The following is a 24577-nucleotide window of genomic DNA, read 5'->3' as shown; positions in this document are numbered from 1 at the left end:
ACATAGGCAGCCACCATCCAGGGATTCCGACTTGAAAGTGTAAAATAGGAACCCAAAATGATAACCTCGGCTAAGGTATTTCAGTCATATTTGGATAAGGAATGACGAACAAATGGTGACGTCTCTGCAAATAGGGTTTATAAGCATTTGAGGATATTCCATTTAATGACAGAGAATGTTTAATATACGAGGATCTACATAAGATATCATACTGGATAAGTCTGCAAAAGAAAGCACCGGCCTTAACTGTGGAACAAATCTGAAAACAATGTTTGTATATTCTTGGAGAGCCTGCTGATGTCTAAGGTAAGCATCACAAGGTTTGGGTGTACTGAGTAAAGTATGAACTTGCAGTTATTACAAACCATGGTAATACCTGACAAGTATTATTTATACGTTGTGTTTGCCCTGTGAGACAGTACAGATAATGGTCTGAAGTGATAGCCGCCCGTAAGCCGTCTCTTGACAATCGCTGGGAGTACTGAGAATATCATAGGGGTGTACCCTAAACCATTATACTCACAGTAAATGAGTTCAGCACATCCCAATATAAAATAAAAAACAGCCCACAATATCCAGCATTTATACTGACCTCTCAGGGTGGCCATTCGACACCATATCCCTGCTGGCATTGGCCAACTGATGTATGGTTTGTGCATAGTCGTCGAATGCCTGCTCCATCACAAGATGCTTCTTCACCATCGCCTGGGCCCCTAGCTCATCCTGTGGAAACATAACGATGACAACATCATCCCCCAGTTACAAAAGGCCATACACAGAGCTAAACATTTTTTATCATTCTGATCATATTTAATTTCTAAACACTTTAGCTCCAAAGCCCCTACATAAATAGTACCTTGCACATGCAGATGCAATAAAGTGCACAGAAGGCAGCATATAGCATTCTGTGACGGAATACTCTGCTCTGACTTGGTGAGAGCTGTTATGAATCTAGTTTTTAAACTACACAAAAGGTTTTGCAAACTTTAAGTCAGATGAATTTCTGTGGAATTCTCACAATAACATCAAAGACAGAATTTTCATTAAAATAGTGCGTCCTTGGAATGAAAATAAAAACTAAGTTGGAGAAAGTGGGTACACCCTAAGGGACACCGTTATTGACAAAGTGTACAGAATTTAATGGCAAAGCATTCAGTATTTCCAAGATTATAGAACAAACTTAAGGATAGTGGAGTCAAGCTTCATCTCAAGTCATGAATCATGCAATATGCCGTATCATGTGTTGTAAAACATGTTACATTTAAAGACTAATACTACACGTAACCTGAGGCATCATGTGTAACAATGTGCAACAGTGAGCAATGTCTTAGATGTTTTCATGTCCAATTTATTATTTATCTATTTATTGACCTAGAGGCATGGCTCTATCAGCATTGAGCACACCCATGGCAGGATGTCTCCCATCACCTCATTAACATTTCTGCTAAAATTATAGAACCTGTGCTTAAACCCTCCACTCACTGCTCTAGAGCAGTCATCAAAGATGCTCCACTCAGCAACTATTGACAGCAGGGGAGTCTCAGGATCTGGCCGCTAGGACTACCGCATCTACCATGTACTACAGAGCTCTGCTTCAATACAGAGATAGAGTTTCTCTATAATTTACCCAACAACAGCTACACTAAAAACAACAACACTAAAAAATGGTTCTGTGAAATCAGACACTGAACCTTTATTTACCCTGAAACTTAGATGTAATATGAATAATGTGGTGTACACTATTCTGTGCCCTCGTCATCTCTTCTACATTGGGCAGACCACCCAAAAGGATAGTACTTACTTATCCTATAAGCATCTATTTGTGGCATGTAGGGCTGTAAGTTCACATGCTCTGCATTCCCCTGCCATCTAGTGCTGTGCTCGGACTTCTGCACCTTATTTTTCCAATTCACAAGGTGTTGATCATTCGCTCATCTGTTAGATTTGTTTTTCACACATTGGGTGCAATGTTATTTGAGCTGTAAGTAGCACATAATACCAACCATGCATTGTAAGGTTAAAGAAAGAAAATATGTACAATATATACAAAAAACAGTATCTCAGACAACCAATGACTTCTGCTGAGGTGGGTTGGCGCATGTGAATCAACAGCAATACTTGTAGGAAACTGGGTTCTGGTTGCAGAAGCCACTCCACCCACACACACACACACACACACACACACACACACACACACACAAAACACACACAAACACACTTTTTGCCTGTTTTTGATGCAACTTGGACAGAAGTGCACTGGGTTGCTGCTAACTAGGTCCCCAGTGCCATTGTTCCTTCCCCCCAAAAAAAGGACCACTGGTCACTTGATCCCCGAGTGATCAGGATGACCAGGACCTTAGCACCTTCTGTAAGTCCCTAGTAAATGTTACCTAGATACTAAAGAGGGTCACTAAGAGCTGTAGCATAACTTGTTCCACTCTAAGGCACCCAGCACCAAACTCATATAGACTGCGCTGCAGGCTGCGTGACATGGTGCTTCAAAAAGTTAAAACACTGCCTGTAATATTTTTAAGTCCCCCTTACAGCAGGGCGCATTATATTACAGGTCAGGACATAGATGCATGAGCAAGTATGCCCCTACTATCTTTTTGTCGATTCTTAGACATAGTAAGCTAACAGGGAAGCCATTTTAAGTACATGTGCTGGACAGTGGTCAATATGAGCTCCTCAGCTACATGATGGCTTCACCTAGGTATGTTTGGTATCAAACATCTCATATTAATAAACCCTCACTGATTCCAGTGATGGATTTATTATTACATACACTCAGAGGGCACCTTAGAGGTACCTACTGAAAACCTAGCAACTGTGGTTGTGCTGACTGAGTAATTTCCACCAGTCTGCCACCAACAGATGAGCTTCTGACCCCCATTGCTCTTTGCAGTCAGGAAGAAACCCTTCCCAACAGGATGACCAGCAAATTAGCATTTTAAGGCAGGATAGCTCACTGCCCTTGGTATGCAGAGCTAGCTTTCCCCTGAAGGGAAATGCTGCCCCTCAGCCCCAGGGCCCGTTTGGCACCTAGACAGGCTGGAAAATTAGCTATACAGGAGGTGCGTGGCATTTGCAGGCTGAACACACTTCTATGGTGACCAGCCTGAAGTAAATCCAGCCGTAGAAACTCCACCATCTTGTGTGTGGTGAAATTAGGAATTCTGGGCCAGGGTGATACCCATTATTCCCCAAAGGAAGTGGTCATCTTGGGGGCATAATGATCCCAGGGGTAAGTAGCCCATTGGCTACTACCCCACACGCCCCTTATTGTCCCTAAACTGATTTTTTACGGGATTTCCTGGTACCAGGACCTCAGATTTGTGTTGACCTATGAAGAAGGAGGATAATCAATAGCCACACAAGCAAAGACTGAGGAAGAAGAAACTAACTTGGCACTAGCCCTGCTGGCCTGTCTGCTGTTCCCGCCGAACTGTGCCAAAGTTGTCTTTTCCTGCAAACTGTCATGCCTCCAGAATCCTGAGAGGACTGCCTGCCTTTAACAAAAACCCAGGAACTCCCATGGAGTAGCGGAGCTGTTTGCCTGCTGCCAACCCTAGAGACCTGAGAAGACTCCGGACCGCCAAAACACGACATTGGAAAGCGCCACTGCACTTGTGCGGCCTATCCCAAGCTGAAGAGGGCCAACGGTGCCAGCGTGGTTCCCCAGCCCTCTAGAGACAAAGCCCACTTGGAAACGCCCACTGTGGACTCACCAACGCCACTTGCAGCATCTGTTTGCAGACCCATTTGAAAGAAGGTGCCCCCGGTGACCAAAATCAGACGCCTCAAGACTCCTTTGCACCAATCACCCCTGGCCCATGGGGAAGAGGACCTAGGATGTCCTCACATCCCTGAGCATCCTAAGAACTGAGTCCACTTGCTGATTCGGTCTAGCTGGCCTTCCAGTCGAAATCTGCAGCCTCTTTTTAACCAGACCGATCCCCAATGACTAATATTGAGCACCCAACAATATACTGCACCTCTGCACCCGGCCCCCCAGTGCAGCCCGGTGTCACCTGTTGGTGTAGCCTTGGACCTTAAGTCCAGGAGATTGGTCCCGTAAGTCGCTGTGAAGTGCCCAAATGCAGTATATGTTTTCCCCATAGTATAACATTGGGCACCCGACACTGAAAAGCACCTCTGCACCTGGCCGGCCCAGTGCCACCTGAGGTAACCTGTTGGTGCTGCCTTACACCTTGCACCATACTTACCTTAAGTCCAGGATATTGGTCCTGTAAGTCACTGCTGTTTTCAGTATATGTCATTCCCTCATAGGATAACCTCACCGCTTTAAAAATTGCACTGTCAACTTTTGAAAACTGTAAAGATTCACAACTTGAAAAGTACTCACCCGATTTTGATGACTTTGGTATCAAAATTTATATAAAAGTATGTGTTATTTTTTATAAATTGGTGTTGAATTTCTTTGCTGAGTGTATCATTTACTGCATATGTGTGTGCTTTACATGCTCAGCACTACATTATGATACGCCTAACTGCTTGCCCCACACTAAAACAAAAGACAGCATTTGGCTTGTGATTTGTGCCTCTGTGATACCTTCTGGGGTTTGCCTATACTCTCTACATGATGTACTTCTTTTTTGATCCACTCTATAAAGAGCTGGCTTCCTACAGATGCTTACATAGTAAGTAACATAATACATTTGCAGCATGTGCGGCTGTAGATACACATGCTCTGCACAGACTATAAAGCAGCTCTCCCCTAGTGGTGGCTAGTCACTAGATGGTGCAGATGCTTCAGATACAGTTCTGAGTATGGCCTGTTCAATGTGTGCCTGCTGGCATGCTAGGATGTCCATACAGTAGTGTTTACTCAATGTGTGTGGAGTTGACCTTGTAGCTGCTATACAGGTGTCAGCTATGGCTATGTTACCCAGAGAAGCCAAAGAAGCACTATTTACTTTTCCTAGTGGAGTGCTGTCTTGGAAGGACTGGTGATGTCCTTCCTGCCTTGATGTAACATGCGTGGATGCACTTACCTATCCATCTATCGATACCTGCCTTAGATATTGCTTGCCCTATTTTACTTTATTTTGAGAAGGCAACTAACATCTGTTGTCTTCTATGCAAAGATTTAGTTCTGTCAATGTAATGCATTAGTGCGCTTTTTACATCTAGTGTATGAAGAGCTCTCTCTGCTGAATCTGGAATGGTAAAGAAAACTGATAACTCAATAATTGGGTTCATGTGAAAAGAGGATACTACTTCTGGCAAGAATTTAGGGTTGGTTTTAAGGAATACCCTCTGTTAGTGTACCTGAAACAAAGGTTATTTTAGAGCCAGAGCATACATCTCTCTTCGACTCTTCTTAAGGAACTAACTGCTATCAAGGGAGCAACTTTCCATGAGACAAATTGAAGTGGGAATGAGTGTAAAAGTTCAAAAGGAGGGCCTGTGAGTCAGGTTAGTATTACATTAAGATTCCAGACTGAAGCAGGCGATGAATTTGGAGGCATTATTCTCTTTAAACCCTCTATAAATGCTTTAACAATAGGGATTCTGATTAGCGATTGTTCCCTGTTTTGGAGATATGCAGCAATAGCATTCTACGTATAGTTGTATAGATGTATAAGCTAACCCTATCTTTTGTAAGTGTAGGAGCAGCATACAAGGGTCTGTACTGTAGGATTCAGCTGATCAATGTGCTGTGTGCTACAGTAATGGACAGATCTCTTCCACTTAGTCGCATAACATGCTCTACTGGTAGGTCATCGTACCTCCCAGAGGGTGTCCATAGATTCCAATGGTAATTTTAGGGAACGAAACTCTAGGACCTCAGGAGCCAGATTGAGCTGGCTGGGATTTATATGTCTGACTCTGCCTGGTTTCTGAGTGAGAAGGTCCTGTCTGTTGTAGAGCCTTTTGATGAACCACAGAGAGCTGTAGTAGCCTTGTGCACCATTACCGTCTTGATCAGAATCAAAGTAAGAGATGTTTGCCCGAGCTTCCTCACCACATATGATATAGCAGGAGAGGTGGATAAGTGTGAGCAAACATCCCTGACCAATTAATCCATAGTGCATTGCCCTCGGACTGTGGGTGATACAATCTGTAGGCAAAGTTTTGGCATTTAGCGTTCTGCACTGTGGCAAAGAGATCTATGTGTGGTGTTCCCCAGAGTTGGAAGTATGGGAGTAGGACTTGCGGGTGGAATTCCTACTCATGGACTTGTTGTTGCATGCTGCTTAGGTCAGCCTGTCAATGTCCATTCCTGGGAGATACTCTGCCAAGAGGTGAATTTGATGGTGAATTGCCCAATTCCATGTGCTCAATACTTTGTGCTAAATAGTCTTGATTTCACCACAAGTTGTATAGCTAGTAGTTCCAATAAGTGGATGTGAAGGGTCTTTTGCTGAACTGTCGACAACCCATCTATAGTCATGTCCATCATGTGTGCCCCCCATCCTGTTAGTGATCCGTCTTTAGTGAGGGCCACCCGTGGTGTAGGAGCCATTAAAGGCCTACTCTGCAACAGGTTGATGTTGTTCCAAGACTACAGAGACTGATAGATCCTGGGATGAACTAACACTAGATCCTCTAAATTGCCTTCCGCTTGTGACCACTGTGGTACAAGACACTTCTGTAACGGGCACATATGCAGTTTGGCATGTGAGACAAAGGCAGAGACTCATTACCATCCTGGCAGGTGGGTGATGATGTGGCTGATAAAGAGCCAGTTTGTTCTGGAAATGTGGATTGGGGTAGGCTTTGACCATAACCAAATTTAGAATCACTTTGAGATAGGGTGGAACCTGAAGTGGGTCTAGGTGGGATTTTGTTGCACTTATTGTAAATCCTAACCTGTGGAGAAGATAGTGGCTTGTGTATTCTTTATACACTGGGGTTTCTCTGGACCTCTTCTCAGCCAGTTATCTCAGTAAGAAAAAAGATGAATGCTTTGTATCCTTAGATGCATGGCTACTACATCTAGGCATTTTGCTAATACCCTTGGACATGTGACCCAAAATGGTAAAACCTTGAATTGATAATGGCGTCCACTTACAACGAACTGCAGATAGCGGAGGTGCGGGGGAGGATAGGAATGTGGAAGTATACATCCTTTAAGTCGAGAGCTGCCAGAAGTTGCCTTCCAGTAAGAGTGGCATGGCATACTGCAGTGTGACCATATGAAAATGTGCTGACAGGATGTGTTTGTTGAGAGGCCTGAGGTCTTGCATTGGTTTGAGTGTGCAGTCTTTCTTTGAAATAAGAAAGTAAAGAGAGTACTCCCTTTGGCTTGGTGTTGTTTTAGAACTTGCTCGATACCACCTTTGCAAGGAATATCTCTTCCTTGAGAAGGTGTTAAGTGTTATGGACTGAACGTGTGTCTGCACGGAAGAATGTCTGGTGGGGTCGCTGTGAGTTGGAGACAGTAACCCTGCTCGATGATCGAGTACCCTGCATTGGATTTAAGTGGTGTCCTCCCAATCTGTCAAAAACACTTGGAAGTCTGCCCCGACAGGTGCTGAGTGATCAGGGGTAATGTGAGGGAAGTCACTGTTTGCCAGTTGAAGCACTCTTCGCAGGCATACCTCTACTGCTTCCCTCGACTCTGTTGCCTTTATAGGCTCCTCTACTGTAGCCTTTGCCACCTTGCTGGTGATAGGCTCATTGTTGCTTTTGATAAGTCTATCCCTGCTCGCAAGTGGATGCTTTGGCACTACCCCTTCCTTTCTGCTTTCAAAAGCACTGCTGTAGAGTCATAGTATGCAACACCCCCACAGTTGCTGTTTTAGTATCATTTTTTACTTTGTTCCAGCATTTCATTAACCTAGGTGCCTAATAAGTACTCACAATCAAACTGAATGTTAGGTAGGTCCTGCTGTACCTCCGGCTTCAAGCCTGAAATGTGCAGCCATGCATGCATGCATGCATGCCTACACAAAGTCACAGCTGTGTTTATACCACTTATTGAGGTGTCGGCAGAATCTTGTGCACACCTAATGGTGGCGTTAGATATATGTTTGTCCCTGCCAACTAATTCAGCACCTCCTTTTTTGTATTCATCTGGGAGATCTTAAAGGAGATGCTCCATGTCATTCCAGTGGGCCCTGTTGTACCAGGAGAGTAACAACCCCCATTGAGTTAGCAATCTGACAGTGAAAGGCAATGCATACAGCCACTCTTTTCCCTGCCACATCAATGTGTTTCATTTCTTTATCAAGCAGCAGGGCATCTTCTTTTGTCTGTGCTGCAGCCCATTTGTTAACTGTAGCAACAAGTAATAAGTGCGAAATAATGAAGGGTGTCCAAGTATGTACAATAGGCATGAGGCAGATGATTCATACTTCCTCTCCACTTAGAGAGAAAATACTCTTGCTTTTACTGGGTCTTTGAAGATCTCCGCAGCTGGTATGATTAGAGACTTTATTATCAGTAAGCATTGAACTGACACTTCTGCCTTGGATAAAGTCCCTACCAAAAAGTCCTCATCCTCAGGGGTTACATGCATATCTACTTTATGATATGCTGTTGCCTGCTGGATAACGATGTGGTAGTTCGTAGTGTCATCAGAAGGGTATGGATTAATAGGTAAAGGCTCGAGTTCAGTTCCGTCCTGAGGGTTGAAACCGTATTCCTCCCAAGGGTAGTCACGACTATGCGTATGTACCTGGGCTCCCCTAAGTCCTTTGCAGAAGAGTATGCGTGTAGGTGCCCTATGTCGGACTGTGAAAGTGTAGACCCTGTGGGTAATGTGATGGTAGTGAATGAACATGAGAATGCTGTGGTGGTTGACTGGTGCCTATATGTGCCACATGTTTCTTCCTTGGTAGCAATATGGCAGACTCCTCGAACCTGAGCCTTCTCTTTGCAGATGTTGTGAGTTTTCGAGTCTGTGGGTCCAGGATTTGCTGTAAATTCCTAAAGACAGGACTCCTACTGTTCTTCATCAGTTACCCCGATGATTTTTTCTGCACAGGCTTGATTTTTGATGCTGACGATTCCTTGGAGCTAGTGGGCTCTTTCACCTATGCTGTGTCCTTTAATACCAGAGTGTCTGACGCCGAGGACTTCAATGCAGAAGGTTGTTTTGTTGCAGAGTGGATGTGACCTCGAGTCTTTGGCTTACAGTGTTATTTCTAGGTGCAGAGCATTGTCTATTCACTAAGAATCTTATCAGGACAGACGTCGATTCATCCTTTCTACGCTCCCAAGCCGTCTTTCAGTGTCGACCGAAAGGAGCTGATTGCAGAGCATAAAGACATGTCTAAGTAGCTACAGGGCTGGCTGGTCGGCCGGCCCCATATAGGGCATAGCTGTGGAGCCTCCTGCGACCACCTAAGGTGTATTTGGGCAAGATGACCCCGAGTACTCACAACTCCTGGGTATGGTCTTTGTTCTTGCACCGGAAACCTTTCTAGAGTTAGTGTTGAGGCAGCCAGGGGAATGACGGACAGACAGACAGAGTGACAGACAGATAGACAGACAGACAGAGACACATATCTAGTATTTTGTGTATATTTATTCTTTGTTTTTATGTTTCTGTAGGGGTTTCCCCCCTTTTATCTCTGTTCTCACTATTTCAGCTTCCCCTCGCTCTCCTTATTTTAAGAGTCCTGATGATGATCCCATATTGCGTAACAGGATTGAAGAATAATTGCCCTCAAAACAGGGACCTCCCTTGTGTTTTTTTACACACAAACTGATCACCTTAGTCACATGGGTGTACTGCACAAATGAGAGCACCAAGCATTTGTCATTGGCAACCATCAATAGATATCCAGACATTTTTTCATTAAATGAGAAAATAATAATTGTGAATATTGGTTGTATATATTAGGGACCACTGTTTCCTTTTAATACTAGATTACCCCAGTCCCTAGTTAGACTTGGGTATTCCTCTGTCCCGTACTGTTATCTATATGAAAGGCAGATACTACCTTGGGTAATAATGATGGAAAGGTATGAAGGTGTTATCCTGGTAGAAAATTGTGAAGATGAACTCAAATGGCTTGAAGTTCTCTGACCGACCCAGCAGAAGTAATCACCACCAACACAACTGTTTTTATAGTAAAAAGTAACTGTTCATCAGCATGAGTGGAGATGCCATTAAGAAAGTCAAAATGAGGTTTGAATCCCACTGAGGAACAGTAAAATGAGCGGGAGGAAACAAGTGAAGCAAAACTTTTAGAAAATGGGCCACTAGTGGCAATTTAAAATGGTAAGTTTGGCCAGAAAACATATAAATATAGGCATAGCTGGGCGGTAGCACATACGCATAGCCAGACAATGCTGTATTAGAGACAATGCAAAAATTAAGATGTTGGATAGGCAAGATGTAAAATAATTAATGCATTTGGCTCACACCAATGCACAAACCTGGTCCAAAGGCCAGCTAAACTGATTTAGTGGCAGGCTTCCTGGCAGCCAAGATGACATCTGTGATCTCATCAGAAAGGCCACAAAATTGAAGACACCTTTTGTTCCAAGATGTGGCAAAGAGATCCACAAAGAGAAACCCTCAATGTGAATAATATCCTCTCTGTTACATCAGCTGTAGCTACCATTTGTGGTTCTCCAGTGACAGAAGACTGATGGCATCCATTCCCATACTGAGGGAGCATGGAAGATGGACTGCTAGTGGGAAGACTGTGACACTGTAGCCTTTATCACAGGTAAATTGTCTTCCAACATGGGTTTCAAGTCAGCACATGCTGCCCTGCCTGTTCATATAATGGATAGGTAAAATTGACAGAGGCACCAGGATCAGCCCACTGTCTAAAAACCAGCCTCCTGGTGCTCCAGCCCACTGTGGAGATGTCCAGTGGAATAAAAGGTCTGACCATCTCTGAATGGTCCTGGATCTGTGCAGGGACTGCATTTTCACCATCCAGTCATGCAAGTATAGCAATACATGGACTCCTGACTGCTGTAGTGAATCGGTCATGACCCGCAGCACCTTTGTAAAGATATTTGGGGCTGCTGTAATTCGGAATGGGAGGACAGTAAGCTGACAGTGTTGTAAACACATCCAGAGATTCAAGGTGCACTGGTGGGCAGTGAGAAACGAAAATAAAGTGCCATGAAGGTTCATTGGTGCCAGCTAATCTCCAGAGTTCAAGGCCAACAGGTCCTATCTCTGAGACAGCATCATGACTTTGTTCTGACTGGTGAACACATTTAGAAGGTGGAGATCCAGGACTGACCTCTGTTCTTCTTCGGGACCAACAAGTAAAGACAAAAGAATCCCATGTCCTACTTTCATCAAGTACTTCCACCTCTAGGATCAAGGCCAAAGCCGGAAAGCATGCTCTGAAGGAATGGAGAAGGACTGGGAGCCAAGGAGGACAGGAAATTAAAGGCATAGCACTGGTGGATCATCTGGATGATCCCGTTCCGTTGTGATATGTTCACAATGGGTGACAAATTGGGAGATCCTCACTTCTCCTGGAAGCTGATGTCATGGGGGAGAAGAGTCATAGGGGTTGCAAAGCAGCAGAGCCTGTGAACGATGATGGGGACTGAATCTGCTGCTCCTGGTGATGTTCCCTAGTACCAATACTGGCCCAAAAGGAAAGATACTTTCTGTGGCGTCTGAATGGGCTGTAACAACTGCTGTTTTTGAGGTGGCATACCAAATAAATTATATTATATGTATGCAGGGCCAAACTGCTGTAGGCAAAAACTTTGACAATGTTTAAACAACCAGATTCTTCAGTGACAGGTTGGTGGACAAAAATTACAGGCCACCTAGAGGGGTAGGAAATATCACTTTCTTGTGAAGGTATTGAAGGCACTAGCATTTTTTTTTGTCAATTCCGGCATCCGTATCTTAAGGTGACAGGAGAAGATCAGACTTTGAGTCATCCTCAAAGTCTGATCCGAATATTTTCCATAGGCAAGGCATATGAATCTGAAATTAAAATCTCCTTCAAGTAGGCAAAACCTTTGGGCTCGGTGGTGTTCACTGTAGGGGTTAAAATTAATCTCAACCTTCTCCTTTGCCACACGGATGATGGTTTCCCCTATTGACTTCTTGGCCAGTGCCCTAGCCGGCAGTATAGGCAACAGCACTTTTGGCTACAAAACTGGTGAAGAAAAAGGGCTCCAGAGGAGCCCATGGAGGTGCAGTGTCAGTAAGCATCAGTTTCAGAGCCACTGGAGTCCTCAAGCCCATCAGGAAAACCCCCTACCTTGACAGTAACCCAGAGATTTGCCAGTCCATCTTGAAAAGATCCATCATTGCTAGTCGGAAGGCCTTCACCTGCGCAGTGTCAGCCTTAAGACCAGGAAACTCCAAGCTTAAGTCTTTATTTGCTAGGTGGGCCGTTATTATCAAGAATGAGTCTGGCGTCGGGGAAAAATCTGAGACTTTGAACGCTCCTGGGAACAGGGCTTTTTCCTGGAGTACGACTACCTCTCCTTCCTATAATGCCTTTTGTGTTTTTGTGGGAAGAGTTCAAATGAGAACATCCCCTGGAAGGTGACAGCTTTTTCTGAAGGAGCCTGCTTGAGAGTCTCTCTGTGGTTCACTGCCAAAAACAGCTTGGAATCCTACTCCCTGGTGCCTTTCGGATACGTAGACTACAATAGTCTCAAGCTGGGGTGCAATGTCCACCACATACAATTATCATGGGGGCCTATTTGTAACCATCTGTAAGAATTAAAGCCGGAGGCCCAATGAGGGAACATTTGGCCTAGTCATTACTGAGACCTGCGGAATTTGTGAGACAAAAAAGTTCCACACTGTACTGGTGAAGTGTAGATAAACAGAAACTGACATCAGTACGCAGGTTGGTGAATATTACACTCCAGGGACATCATGTCTGAAAGACGTCTTGTGGGTAGAGCCGTCTGGCCCTACCTGCCACGATGGAGTCATTGCTAGAAAAAATAAAATTCACCTAAGCTCAAATGAGCTACAAGGTAGAGATAAATAGTATGCAAGCTAGGGTTTTCAAAAAGGAATAAAGATACATTCAAAGACATTTGAATATGTTTTTCAAAACAATCTGTAGGGACAATCACAAAATTCAAGGATAAAAAAAAAAAAAAAAAAAAAAAAAAAAAAGTAAACCACCCCCTTTTATCCATGAGGACATACCAAATAGAAGTAAACTGACTTTGCAAATTACTAGAAGAGATCAGACACAGTGGAATACTCTGCATTTCACATAAGAGTTAGGGAAAGCAACTGCACACCACTTCCTGCCACATTATGTACATATACTTTCATTATTTAATGCCCATAAAGTACCTTAGCTTTTTCCTCGGACATCATATGCAGTTCCTGTTCCCCCATCCAGGCCTCTGCCTCAGCAGCATCAAAGTAGAACTGTTGCGCCATGTTGGACTGTTCCAAGCGTGTGTGCCGCTTCTCTGCTTCACTAACCAGGGCCTGCCACATCTCTTGCAGCTCAGCCAGTCGCAGCTGAATCTCCTCAGAATCAATGCTGCTGTTCTGCACCATAGACTTCCCACGCTCCTGAATGTCATCGATTCGAGGCCGATGGCCCTGTATCTCTTTCTGCAAGGTCTGCCAGGCAAAAACAAAACCGAGGCAACATTAAAACTATTCAAATAGTGTTTCACAAAAACAAGTGGACTGATAGGAGAAAACATCTTCTACAGCCATGAGTGAGAAGGGAGGTGAGGCACTGTTGAGTGGGAGGGAGGGTAGCTAAGAGAAAGAATATAATACAATGAACTAATGTAAATCATTCTGCAGAAATATGGGCTAATGTTCAAGATGAAGAAGTTGAGCTATAGACAAGTGGCTGTAAGCACTGAATAGTGAGTATGGCATTGTCTATGAAAGTGTATATGATTAAACAAGAAATTAAAATCTAACGCAAGAGGAAATAAGCTAATGAAAAAAAGAGAGTATCTTAAGGTGAATGGAATCTACTGGTAGGAGGGACAGTTTAAGAGCTGGCGAGTGATCTATCAAACCTGTGGTTCAGCATAAGGAAGAGTAAAATCTAGCCGAGGATTCTAAAGAGTACAACACCCTCCACCACTACAGGTCAAAAAGAAGAATAACGCAAGTTGAAATTTGAACAATACTTTTTTTATAGCTATTCACAGGACATCCAGAATTAATAAAACAACAACAGTTATAACAATATATAGTCTGGAAATCATACATGGGCAACTCTTAACAGCAAATATACATCTTTCTCTCTTTCGACTTTTTTGATTGGAGCAAAGCTCTCACAGTCAGTGAAAAGCCTTGGCGTTTCCATGGACGTTGACCTAATCTTTGGAGTCAAGCAGATAATCAAGATGTATTCCATTTGCCTGAGACTTTACAGGCTTAAATTCTTTTTTTTTTTTTTACATGATTGAGTTCAAGCGCCACTGCACCATGATGGCTGAATTATGACGTGGCCACTCATCTTGATGCTCCTAAATATCACCTGTGTAGTTCCAAAGACTCCTAACACAGAGTCTCTTTACTCAAAGGTCGAGCGAGTAGAAACTACCAAACTCTGAAACACTCTTCCGCTCAGAATTAGGAATATTTATAATTACATTGACTGTAGAGGGGTCACGAGGGCAGAATTCCTCTCCCATACCTGACCTTACATGGTAGCTGCTTGCATTCTTTGAATGAAAAAGAGGACGTAACAGCCAGGATGAAGTTTACGTTTCAAAATCAAGCTCTCATTTGAATTTCCAGTTATTGCTTACTTTACTTCCACTTCCTAGTCACAGCAGTACTCGACACATGAGCTTCTCCTCACTGGTAACTGCCCAGTTATTGGAGCATTTTCTATTTAACTTGATCTCTGATGTTCATCATACTCAAAATAGTTCATTCTCTGAGGTACAACAAGATAAGACTATTGCAAATAAGAGTGTGCCAAAGTGCACATATAATTCATTTGAAAAGTGAATGTGATAGAGCCTACAATGTTATGAGAATATACATAAGCATAAGTAAAACTATATGAAGTGCAATGATAAGGTGCTCTCTTGTAAGACTGTGCCTAAAGATCGAAGAGGATTTACTTTGAGTTGCCAGTAGTGGGTGTGCCTTCAATCCCATAACAATGTGCATGCAGAGCACCAACAATGCATTCACAATGCATGCAAGGAATGATTACACCATGCAGATTATACCTTAAAGGTGGCAAAAATGTACAGTCTGTCAGTGAAACCTTGATTCTAGTGCACTGGGGATATACTTGCTGTGCAGTAGTAGCCAGTGTATAGTGACGAGGAACACTGTCAGTAGCGCAGGAAGAAACGTCTTTGAGAACCTGCTTGCAGAGGACACTGGAAGAGCGTCCACAAAAAGGCAAAGCCTACAGTGCACTTAGTAGGTTTTCTCAGTGAGGAAAAGACATAATCTGCGCAAGGACAAGATCTCTGAAATGCAGGAAGACTATGTGTAGGCTTAGACTTTCTGGAGTGAGACTATTTTTGATGACTTTCGCCCTGCCAAAACTGCTTACCTGATTCTTCTTTATAAGCAACTGCACTGTGGGCAGGTCCTTGCCATGCTCCGTCGAGGATGCCATAGGCATGCGCTCTCTCACCCACAACTACGAAGAGTAAAAGATATTAAAACAAAGATTAAGGCTCAAACAACAGCTGTCTAATAAGGTAACAAACAGTGAAAAGAGCAGAGCAGTTATAGTACACATTGCCCACAACTGTGTCAGTTAAACGGAACAAGAATCACCAGCATGTGGAGATCTATTACTAAACACAGAACACGCTGAAGTTTCAATCAAAATTTGCAATTAAGAATTCTCCAAGTCAGTTTGATTAAACTACGTTTTTCATGGTGTATTCAGTTATTGTCTCTGGTTGAGAGCCCCATTATTCACAAATGTACAATGTTATTAAGCCATGACTCGGCTGTATCTACCTTTTCTTTCAATTCTTTTTTTTTCATTATGAACCCAATCACTCAGAGTCCTCTTGGCTTAAGGATACAAAGAACAGATAACAAATGAAGAGAGCTAACCTCCTGATAAGGGATGTCCAGGTGCAGAAAGCAGATGGCAAAATAATTCCAGAGTTCTGTGAAACCATAATCTATGAGGACACAAATCCACAGTGGTCGAGTACTCCAAAGTTTGGGGCAAATGGAGATGCTTTGGCTGCAACAGTCATGTCTCAAGCAGGAAACTTTGAGAAGCTGTACCGGTCCACACTAGAGTGACCTTATGGTGTCATGTGGCACCAGCAGACAACTCAGGAAAGCTGGCCGTGTCCTTCAGAAATCATACTGCATTGTGCACAAAATCTTTAAGTAAATGCATTGTACGACTGGCATCAAGTGAAGAGACTGCCCAAGACACGAAAACATTTGTTTCCTACATTTCTTTCATTCACTTTATCTGGCTCAAATGGGCAAAGGGCTCCGCCATCTGTACCATCCCAAATGGATCGCTACTTCTAACACTGACCCCTTAACACCCATCTTATTTTACACTGTTACATTTCATGTCCTATACCAGCCACTCCTTTTTTATTTTCGCCGTGTTTGCCACTTACCTGTTATTTGGATTTCTTTATTTTTTTCTCTCTCTCTCTCGCACACTTCATATTTTCATTCTCCCTGTGTTTTGACTTTATCTTTCTGTCTTCTCTATTAGTACATGCAGCTTCTAATCACTTGTTAGTATCTACTACTTTCAGTTGCACTGTTCTTACAACTTGGACTGCAGCTCCACCTGCAACATTCTTTAGATGAAATATGCATACGCTTTCTTTGGACAGGCAGTTATAGTCTGGGAGAGACTGTCCTCAATCTATTCTCTTGAACACTTTTGGCTCAAGCTACATCTTTTCTTTTTACTACCATTCTTCACAGTCTTAATGCTCAAGCCCCTGTTTAAAATCTGTTTTAAAATCTATTTCTACATTCCTTTAACAGAGATGTGCCTTCCAGGGGAATGGAGCAGTCCTGAGTCTTAAGAGCTCCTCTCTTTTCCTTCTGACAACAGCGCCATTCACTGCCCTGGACAGTTTAAAGGCCTAGAGATGGCACTAGCATCGGTAACAGTAAAACATCACAGTACTCCCACTGGCCTTTCCCACTGTAGAGGGACTTGCAACCCTGAGCAAGCCTGGCTGGATTAGGCAGCCTCAATCTTGCAAGGCCAGTGCAAGGGGAGAAGCTCCCAAAGGCAGGCATATTGACACAGAGTCAGCCACAATGCCCAATAACTAAACAGGGGGCACAATTGCTGAGGAGGGTAGCCAGCAGAACATTGGCTGAGTGTGGATGTATAATGCTGGATGTATATGGTGACCCTTTGCTGTTACCGCCAAAGGAGTTCAGAAGAACCACAAGAGGTCCTTAGAAGGCTACAGAAAAAAAGATTGGCTAACCTGGCTACACGAACATTGCAAGGCAGTAGCAGTGGATGCACTCCACGCATACAAACAGATCAGGGCAAATAGTCAAAGCTTGAAGTTTTAGGGCATATGTCTCCGACCACCGCACTAGGCAGTGACCCACAATAAAAGCTCAGCGAGCAAGGTGTGGACAGGACCGGTGAGTGCACCACCTTCATCTACACTAGACATCTTAAAATTGTGAGGCATGTTCCCCCTATGGGGTTCCCCATGCATATTCCAGGGAAAGCAAAACAAACGTCAAATGTTAGTAAATGAAGATGTGGCGTGGAATCATGGCCTTGTTTATTTGGCACGTTTCTAGATGGTTTTCATTTACATGCAGCCTTTGAAGTGCATACAAAAGTGTGTTAATCATAAGACTGAGTGCCGTGGAGCAGAGACAGCTATTGTGGTGGCACAGTCAAATACTTTCACATTATAAAATCATGCGATCACTGCAGATGTGTCCTAGTTGGCGCAGTGGGGAATAGTGACTTGTGTATTTATAGTGCCACAAGCTCTGAGGCTTGTGACAGACAGTATGGTGAATATAAGTCCTCAGAGTAATGGGTCAGGAAAAAGAGGAAAGGGGTGAGATTCAAGGATATCTTCAAAAAGATGTTCCAGAAGAGAGTGCACTATGTGGCGCGGTGTAGGAAAGTGCCCCTTTTAATATGGTCACCCCCACTTTTTTGCCACTGGTACTGAGGTTTCTCAACTGAAAGTGCACTTGGTTCCTGCTTGGTCCCCGGTGTGATTGCTCTTTCCCTAAAACAAGGGCAAAATGTCTATTATGTACAGTTGGCTCACATTTTAGTACCTCTGTAAGTCCCTAATAAATAGTATCTCTGCTACCTATGGCCTGGATACTGGAGAGGGTCCCTAACGGTGCAGCATGCATTGTGCCATCCTAAGCTACCCCCCTAAAAATTGCACAAGCCTATCATTGCAGACTACATGACATGGTGCAAGTCATGAGTGAAAACACGACATGGCACACTCAGTGTGCCATTCCCCAAATCACTGCATCTAAATATATGGCAGAGCACGATTTAGTAGATTTGATTTCCTGTTTTAGAGGGGAAGAAAGTACCATTCCGTCCTTCAGGGGGATTGGGTGGGCCTCAACTATAGATTTTTTTTTGTTTGTTATCAGAGGTTTTCTCCCTCCTTTTCAAGGTGGTTCAACTTTAGATACCCGGTGGGGAGATCATTATGCCTGGTGGCACCTTTCCCATTAGCAAGGTAGATTCCCTGGTCTCAACCGCTGAGATCAACCATCATTCAAGTAATGGTTTAAGATTAATACAGTTCCTAAAGGAGCCTAAGTGGGAACAGCAGACAGGCCGACAGGGCTGGGGCCAAGTCAGGTGCTTCTTCCTCAGTCTGCTTTGCAGCTCTTGGGTGTCTTTCTTTGTAGGTCAGCAGAAATCTGATTTTGTGGTGTCTGGGGTTCCCGTAAATACTGAATTTAGGGATATTTTGGGGAGTGTAGGGTAGTAGCCAATTGGCTACTTACCCCTGGGGTCACTACACCCCTACAGACCACTTCCTGTGGGAAGTGGGAATAACCTTGTCCCAGAGTTCCTAAATCTGCCAACACCAAGATGGCAGATTTCTAAATGTTGGGTCCACATTAGGCAGAGCACCTTAGGGGTGGGACTAACCTGAGGAGTGTACAGACCTCTCTGAATATTACAATTCCCACCTGTTCAGGTGCCAAATGGGCCCTGGGGTAAGGGGGTCGGCATCTCTCCTTAAAGGGAAGCCAGATCTGCATACCAAGGGAGGTGGGCTTCTTTGAAGCCATGTGCCTTGGAAAGCAGATTCACAGGCCATTCTGTTTGGGGGGAATGGGGGGCATCAACACCTCCCTCAGAGCAGGTTTTGTTTTTGACCACTCAAGAGCAAAGGCTTTCACCCTTGTGAGTGAGAATCGTGTCTGATGGTGGAAGGCTGGCTAAAACTAGTCAGTCTGCATATTGGTAGTTGGGAGGATTTTAGGGGGCCCCTCCAAGGTGCCCTCTCAGTGCATGTATTAATAAATCAATTACTGGCATCAGTGAGGGTTTATTAATATAGGATTTTTAAATCAAACACCCCTATTCTCAGTGAAGCCATCATGTAACTGGGGAATCTGTGTCCAACAGATGTACTTAAAATGACTTCCCTGTTCACGCACTATGTTCAAGAATCAACACAAATCAAAAAAAGACATGGCAGAGGCATATCTGCTCATGCAGATATGTCCTCACATGTTATATAATGCACCCTGCCTTAGGGCTGTAAGGCCTGCTGTAGGGTTGACTTACATATATTGCATGCAGTGTTAGGGGTCATGGCACACAGGCTGTGTGCCATGTCGTGCGTTCACTTTTAGCTGAACCAAGACACACAGCCTGCAATAGCAGTCTGCATGTGATAGGTGAGGGGTCCCTGAGGGTAGCACAGTACATGCAGCCCTTGAATACTCTCTTTGGTACCCATGCCCTAGGTGCCAGGGATATAATTTACTAGAGATAAATAGGGGAGCCAAAGGTATTGCCATTTGGGAAACTATTGCAGTTTTAGGGAAACCGTTCTGGCACTAGGGAACTGGTTAGCAGGAACCCAGTGCACTTGCAGTCAAAATTGCATCAAATACCTACCCTGGGGCATCATACTTGCAAATATATTTAACAATTAATTTAGTTTCAAAATTCTTGAGTCTTAGACGTTGTTGATTATAGTGCCCATTTTTACGAAAGGGGACCGGAACCTTCCGAAGTGTTACCGCCTCATGTCCTTTATTGATAGTACAGAGAAAATCTTTGGCAGAGTACTTTTTAAACAGATATGGGATTGGATTTTTCAGATGAATGTTACATTGCTGTTTCAGTACTACTTTCGGTCTGGGCGTAGTGGTGCAATGTTTAAACTTGCATGTAATGTTGGGTAAATATACGATAGCAAGACAAAGCCTAAGGTACCTGACTTTTATGGACCTGTCCTCAGCGTTTGATCTAGTTAATAGGACACAGTTGTGGTTACAGCTGTCAGACAAGGGTGTGGAGTTTAACATTGTAAATTTAATCTATTCCTTGAACAAAAATCTGGAAGCCAAGGTGATATACGACTATGCCGGGAAACCTCGGATACCTTCCATTCGGCCAGGGGAGTGCTGCTGGGGTTCATTTTCTTTTTATTGTATATGTTAACAGCTTATGCCCACTTTTGGGATCTGTCACCTCCGATGTACCAAAGGTTGCTTACAGATTAGTCCCAGCATTATTGTACACCAACGATGCCGTCTTGATGACGCAAACTCCAAGAGCCCTTCGTAGTTTGGTGGATGTTTTTTTGTCTTTTTTGGGCAAGCCAGACTTATCTACCAGTTTTGGGAAACCTAATTTTATGGTGTGCTGGACTGGGAAGAAAAGGTTGTCCTTATTATCTTTGAACAATAGGACTTTGAGTAGCGTGAGCAACTTTAATTATCTCAGGTCACTTTTATCTCAGGTGGCTCCTAGAATCCTCAAATAACTATCTCACAAATGAAACTAAGCGGGCAGCTGGGGCTATCTTAAAGTTTACACAAAAAACGTATGGGTTCCTCTATTCCTTTTTTAAATATGCATAACTATCAGTGTATTTCTGAGGCCATGTACACAGCCAGGATATGGGGGTGCCAACATTCCGCTGCTTTGAAAGCAGAAGAAAAAATTGAATTTGTGGGCGCCTTCCAAACCTCCTGATAGCAAGTTCTCACTTTATTATTCACCCTGAGTTGTACCTGCCTTACATTTCCGATAATGTTAGAGGCCCGTTACTCTTAGGGGGTTAACATAAGGACGAATGGTAAAGCCAGCTTTAAAAAAGATTTTGTGCTAGATTGTCTTCAGCTAGATAGATGTTTATCTGTTCCTTGGGTGAAAATATCTAAGCCTTTCACAAATTTGGGTCTACCTAACTTTTTTCTGGCACCACTCAATTTAAAGAAATCAGATAAAATAAATTGTTAGAAAACGTTTTAAGGAGTTTACTCTTAGACACCGTTTAAACCAGGAGTGTACCAAAGTAATAGTGAATAATGATTTCTTTACTTTGGCATCCCTAGGTCCAGCTTTGTATCTTACCCTGGCCTTAACCAAGAGGGAAAAATCACTCTTCTTTCATTTTAGAGAAGGTACGGTTTGGAGATTGTTATGTTTTTATGAGGTTACTCACCAACAGAATTCTAGATTACCTGTCTGTCCTAATGATGGAATTTCTTCTCAGTCCACACTATATGTTCTGTTCTTTTGTAAATTCTATAAAATATGTTTTATCCAATTTTTTGAAACCGTTTTTAAATAACTTGGGTATACTGAGCTGTAAAGAATGAAAATGTCACTTACCCAGTGTACATCTGTTCGTGGCATTAGTCGCTGCAGATTCACATGTTTCGCACAGTCCGCTGCCTGGTGTTGGGCTCGGAGTATTACAAGTTGTTTTTCTTCGAAGAAGTCTTTTTGGTCACGGGACCGAAGGACTCCTCCCTCTTCGGCTCCATTGCGCATGGGCGTCGACTCCATCTTAGATTGTTTTCCCCGCAGAGGGTGAGGATGGAGTTGTTTGCTATAAATAGTGCCCATGCAATGGAGTGAATACGTATGTACATAAAAAGTTTATAATAATTATTTACAAATGTACAAATGTTTAAGATTTAAGATCTACTGCTAAACGGCTACAGGCTTCCCGGGGAGGCGGGAGGGCACATGTGAATCTGCAGCGACTAATGCCACGAACAGATGTACACTGGGTAAGTGACATTTTCAGTTCGATGGCATATGTTGCTGCAGATACACATGTTTCGCATAGACTATAAAGCAGTTACCTCCCCTAAAAGCGGTGGTTTAGCCTGTAGGAGTTGAAGTAGTTTGGAATAATGTTCTTAGTACAGCTTGGCCCACTGTAGCTTGTTGTGCATTTAGTACGTCTACACAGTAGTGTTTAGTAAATGTATGAGGAGTAGACCAGGTTGCAGCCTTACATATTTCGCTCATAGGAATGTTTCCTAGAAAGGCCATTGTAGCACCTTTCTTTCTGGTTGAGTGTGCCTTTGGTGTAATAGGCAATTCTCTTTTGGCTTTAAGATAGCATGTTTGAATACATCTGACTATCCATCTAGCAATGCCTTGTTTAGAGATTGGATTTCCTATGTGTGGTTTTTTAAAAGCTATGAACAGTTGTTTTGTTTTCCTGATTAGCTTTGTTCTGTCAATGTAGTACATTAGTGCTCTTTTGATGTCTAATGTATGTAGTGCCCTTTCAGCCACGGAATCTGGTTGTGGGAAGAACACTGGCAATTCTACTGTTTGATTTAAATGGAATGGTGAGATTACTTTTGGTAGAAATTTTGGATTTGTTCTTAGAACTATTTTATTTTTGTGTATTTGAATAAATGGTTCTTGTATGGTAAATGCCTGTATTTCACTTACTCTTCTGAGGGATGTGATTGCAATGAGAAATGCGACTTTCCAGGTTAGATATTGCATTTCACAGGAATGCATGGGTTCGAAAGGTGGACCCATGAGTCTTGTTAAGACGATGTTAAGGTTCCATGAAGGAACTGGTGGTGTTCTTGGTGGTATAATTCTTTTTAGCCCTTCCATGAATGCTTTAATAATTGGTATTCTAAATAGAGACGATGAATGAGTAGTTTGTAGGTAAGCAGATATTGCTGCGAGGTGTATTTTTATAGATGAAAAAGCGAGATTCGCTTTTTGCAAATGTAGTAAGTATCCCACTATGTCCTTTGTAGAGGCATGCAATGGTTGGATTTGATTGGTATGGCAGTAGCAAACAAATATTTTCCACTTAGATGCATAGCAGTGTCTAGTGGAAGCTTTTCTAGCTTGTTTTATGACCTCCATACATTCTTGTGTGAGGTCTAAGTGTCCGAATTCTAGGATTTCAGGAGCCAAATTGCCAGATTCAATGATGCTGGGTTTGGATGCCTGATCTGTTGTTTGTGTTGTGTTAACAGATCTGGTCTGTTGGGTAGTTTGACATGCGGTACTAGTGAAAGGTCTAGTAGAGTTGTATACCAAGGTTGTCTTGCCCATGTGGGTGCTATCAGTATGAGTTTGAGTTGGTTTTGACTCAACTTGTTTACTAGATATGGAAGGAGAGGGAGAGGGGGAAAAGCATATGCAAATATCCCTGACCAACTCATCCATAGAGCATTGCCTTGTGATTCGCGGTGTGGGTACCTGGATGCGAAGTTTTGGCATTTTGCGTTTTCTTTTGTTGCGAACAAATCTATCTGGGGTGTTCCCCAAATTTGAAAGTACTTGTTCAGAACTTGGGGGTGAATTTCCCATTCGTGGACTTGTTGGTGGTCTCGCGAAAGGTTGTCTGCTAGTTGGTTTTGGATCCCTGGAATAAATTGTGCTATTAGGCGAATGTTGTTGTGAATCGCCCACTGCCATATTTTTTGTGTTAGGAGACACAATTGTGTTGAGTGTGTTCCTCCTTGTTTGTTTAAATAATACATTGTTGTCATGTTGTCTGTTTTGACAAGAATGTATTTGTGTGTTATTATGGGTTGAAAGGCTTTTAACGCTAGAAATACTGCTAACAGTTCTATGTAATTGATATGAAATTTTGTTTGGTGTACATCCCATTGTCCTTGAATGCTGTGGTGATTGAGGTGTGCTCCCCACCCTGTCATGGAAGCATCTGTTGTTATAACGTATTGAGGCACTGGGTCCTGAAATGTCCGCCCTTTGTTTAAATTGTTGCTGTTCCACCATAGAAGCGAGAGGTATGTTTGGCGGTCTACCAACACCAGATCTTGAAGTTGACCCTGTGCCTGTGACCATTGTGATGCTAGGCACTGTTGTAAGGGTCGCATGTGTAGTCTTGCGTTTGGGACAATGGCTATGCATGATGACATCATGCCTAGAAGTTTTAGCACAAATTTTGCTTGTATCTTTTGGTTTGGAAACATAGCACTTATTACCTTGTGGAATGCTTGCACTCTTTGTGGACTTGGAGTGGCAATTCCTTTTGATGTGTTGATGGTTGCCCCTAGATATTGTTGTGTCTGACACGGTTCGAGGTGTGACTTTGTATAGTTGATGGAGAAACCCAGTTTGTGAAGGGTTTGTATGACATGTGTGGTGTCGTTTGTGCACTTTTTTACTGTGTTGGTTTTGATTAGCCAATCGTCTAGGTAAGGAAACACATGTATCTGTTGTCTCCTGATATGTGCTGC

At 43.2% G+C, this 24577-nt stretch overlaps 1 protein-coding gene across 4 annotated transcripts in view; it reads right to left on the bottom strand.

Annotated features, from left to right (window-relative positions):
- SPTBN2 (spectrin beta, non-erythrocytic 2) overlaps nt 1–24577 on the bottom strand; it is an 812320-nt gene that overhangs the window by 148953 nt on the left and 638790 nt on the right. For all 4 annotated transcript variants that reach the window (XM_069207822.1, XM_069207824.1, XM_069207825.1 and 1 more), the window contains 3 exons: nt 15438–15527; nt 13235–13513; nt 593–723 (listed from right to left, as the gene is read on the bottom strand). In XM_069207822.1, coding sequence (XP_069063923.1) covers nt 593–723; nt 13235–13513; nt 15438–15527 — 500 coding nt within the window. The remainder of the gene's footprint in view (nt 1–592; nt 724–13234; nt 13514–15437; nt 15528–24577) is intronic.

This window comes from Pleurodeles waltl, chromosome 9, assembly GCF_031143425.1.
Source record: "Pleurodeles waltl isolate 20211129_DDA chromosome 9, aPleWal1.hap1.20221129, whole genome shotgun sequence".
NCBI lineage: Eukaryota > Metazoa > Chordata > Amphibia > Caudata > Salamandridae > Pleurodeles > Pleurodeles waltl.
This window is presented reverse-complemented; position numbering and strand designations above follow the sequence as displayed.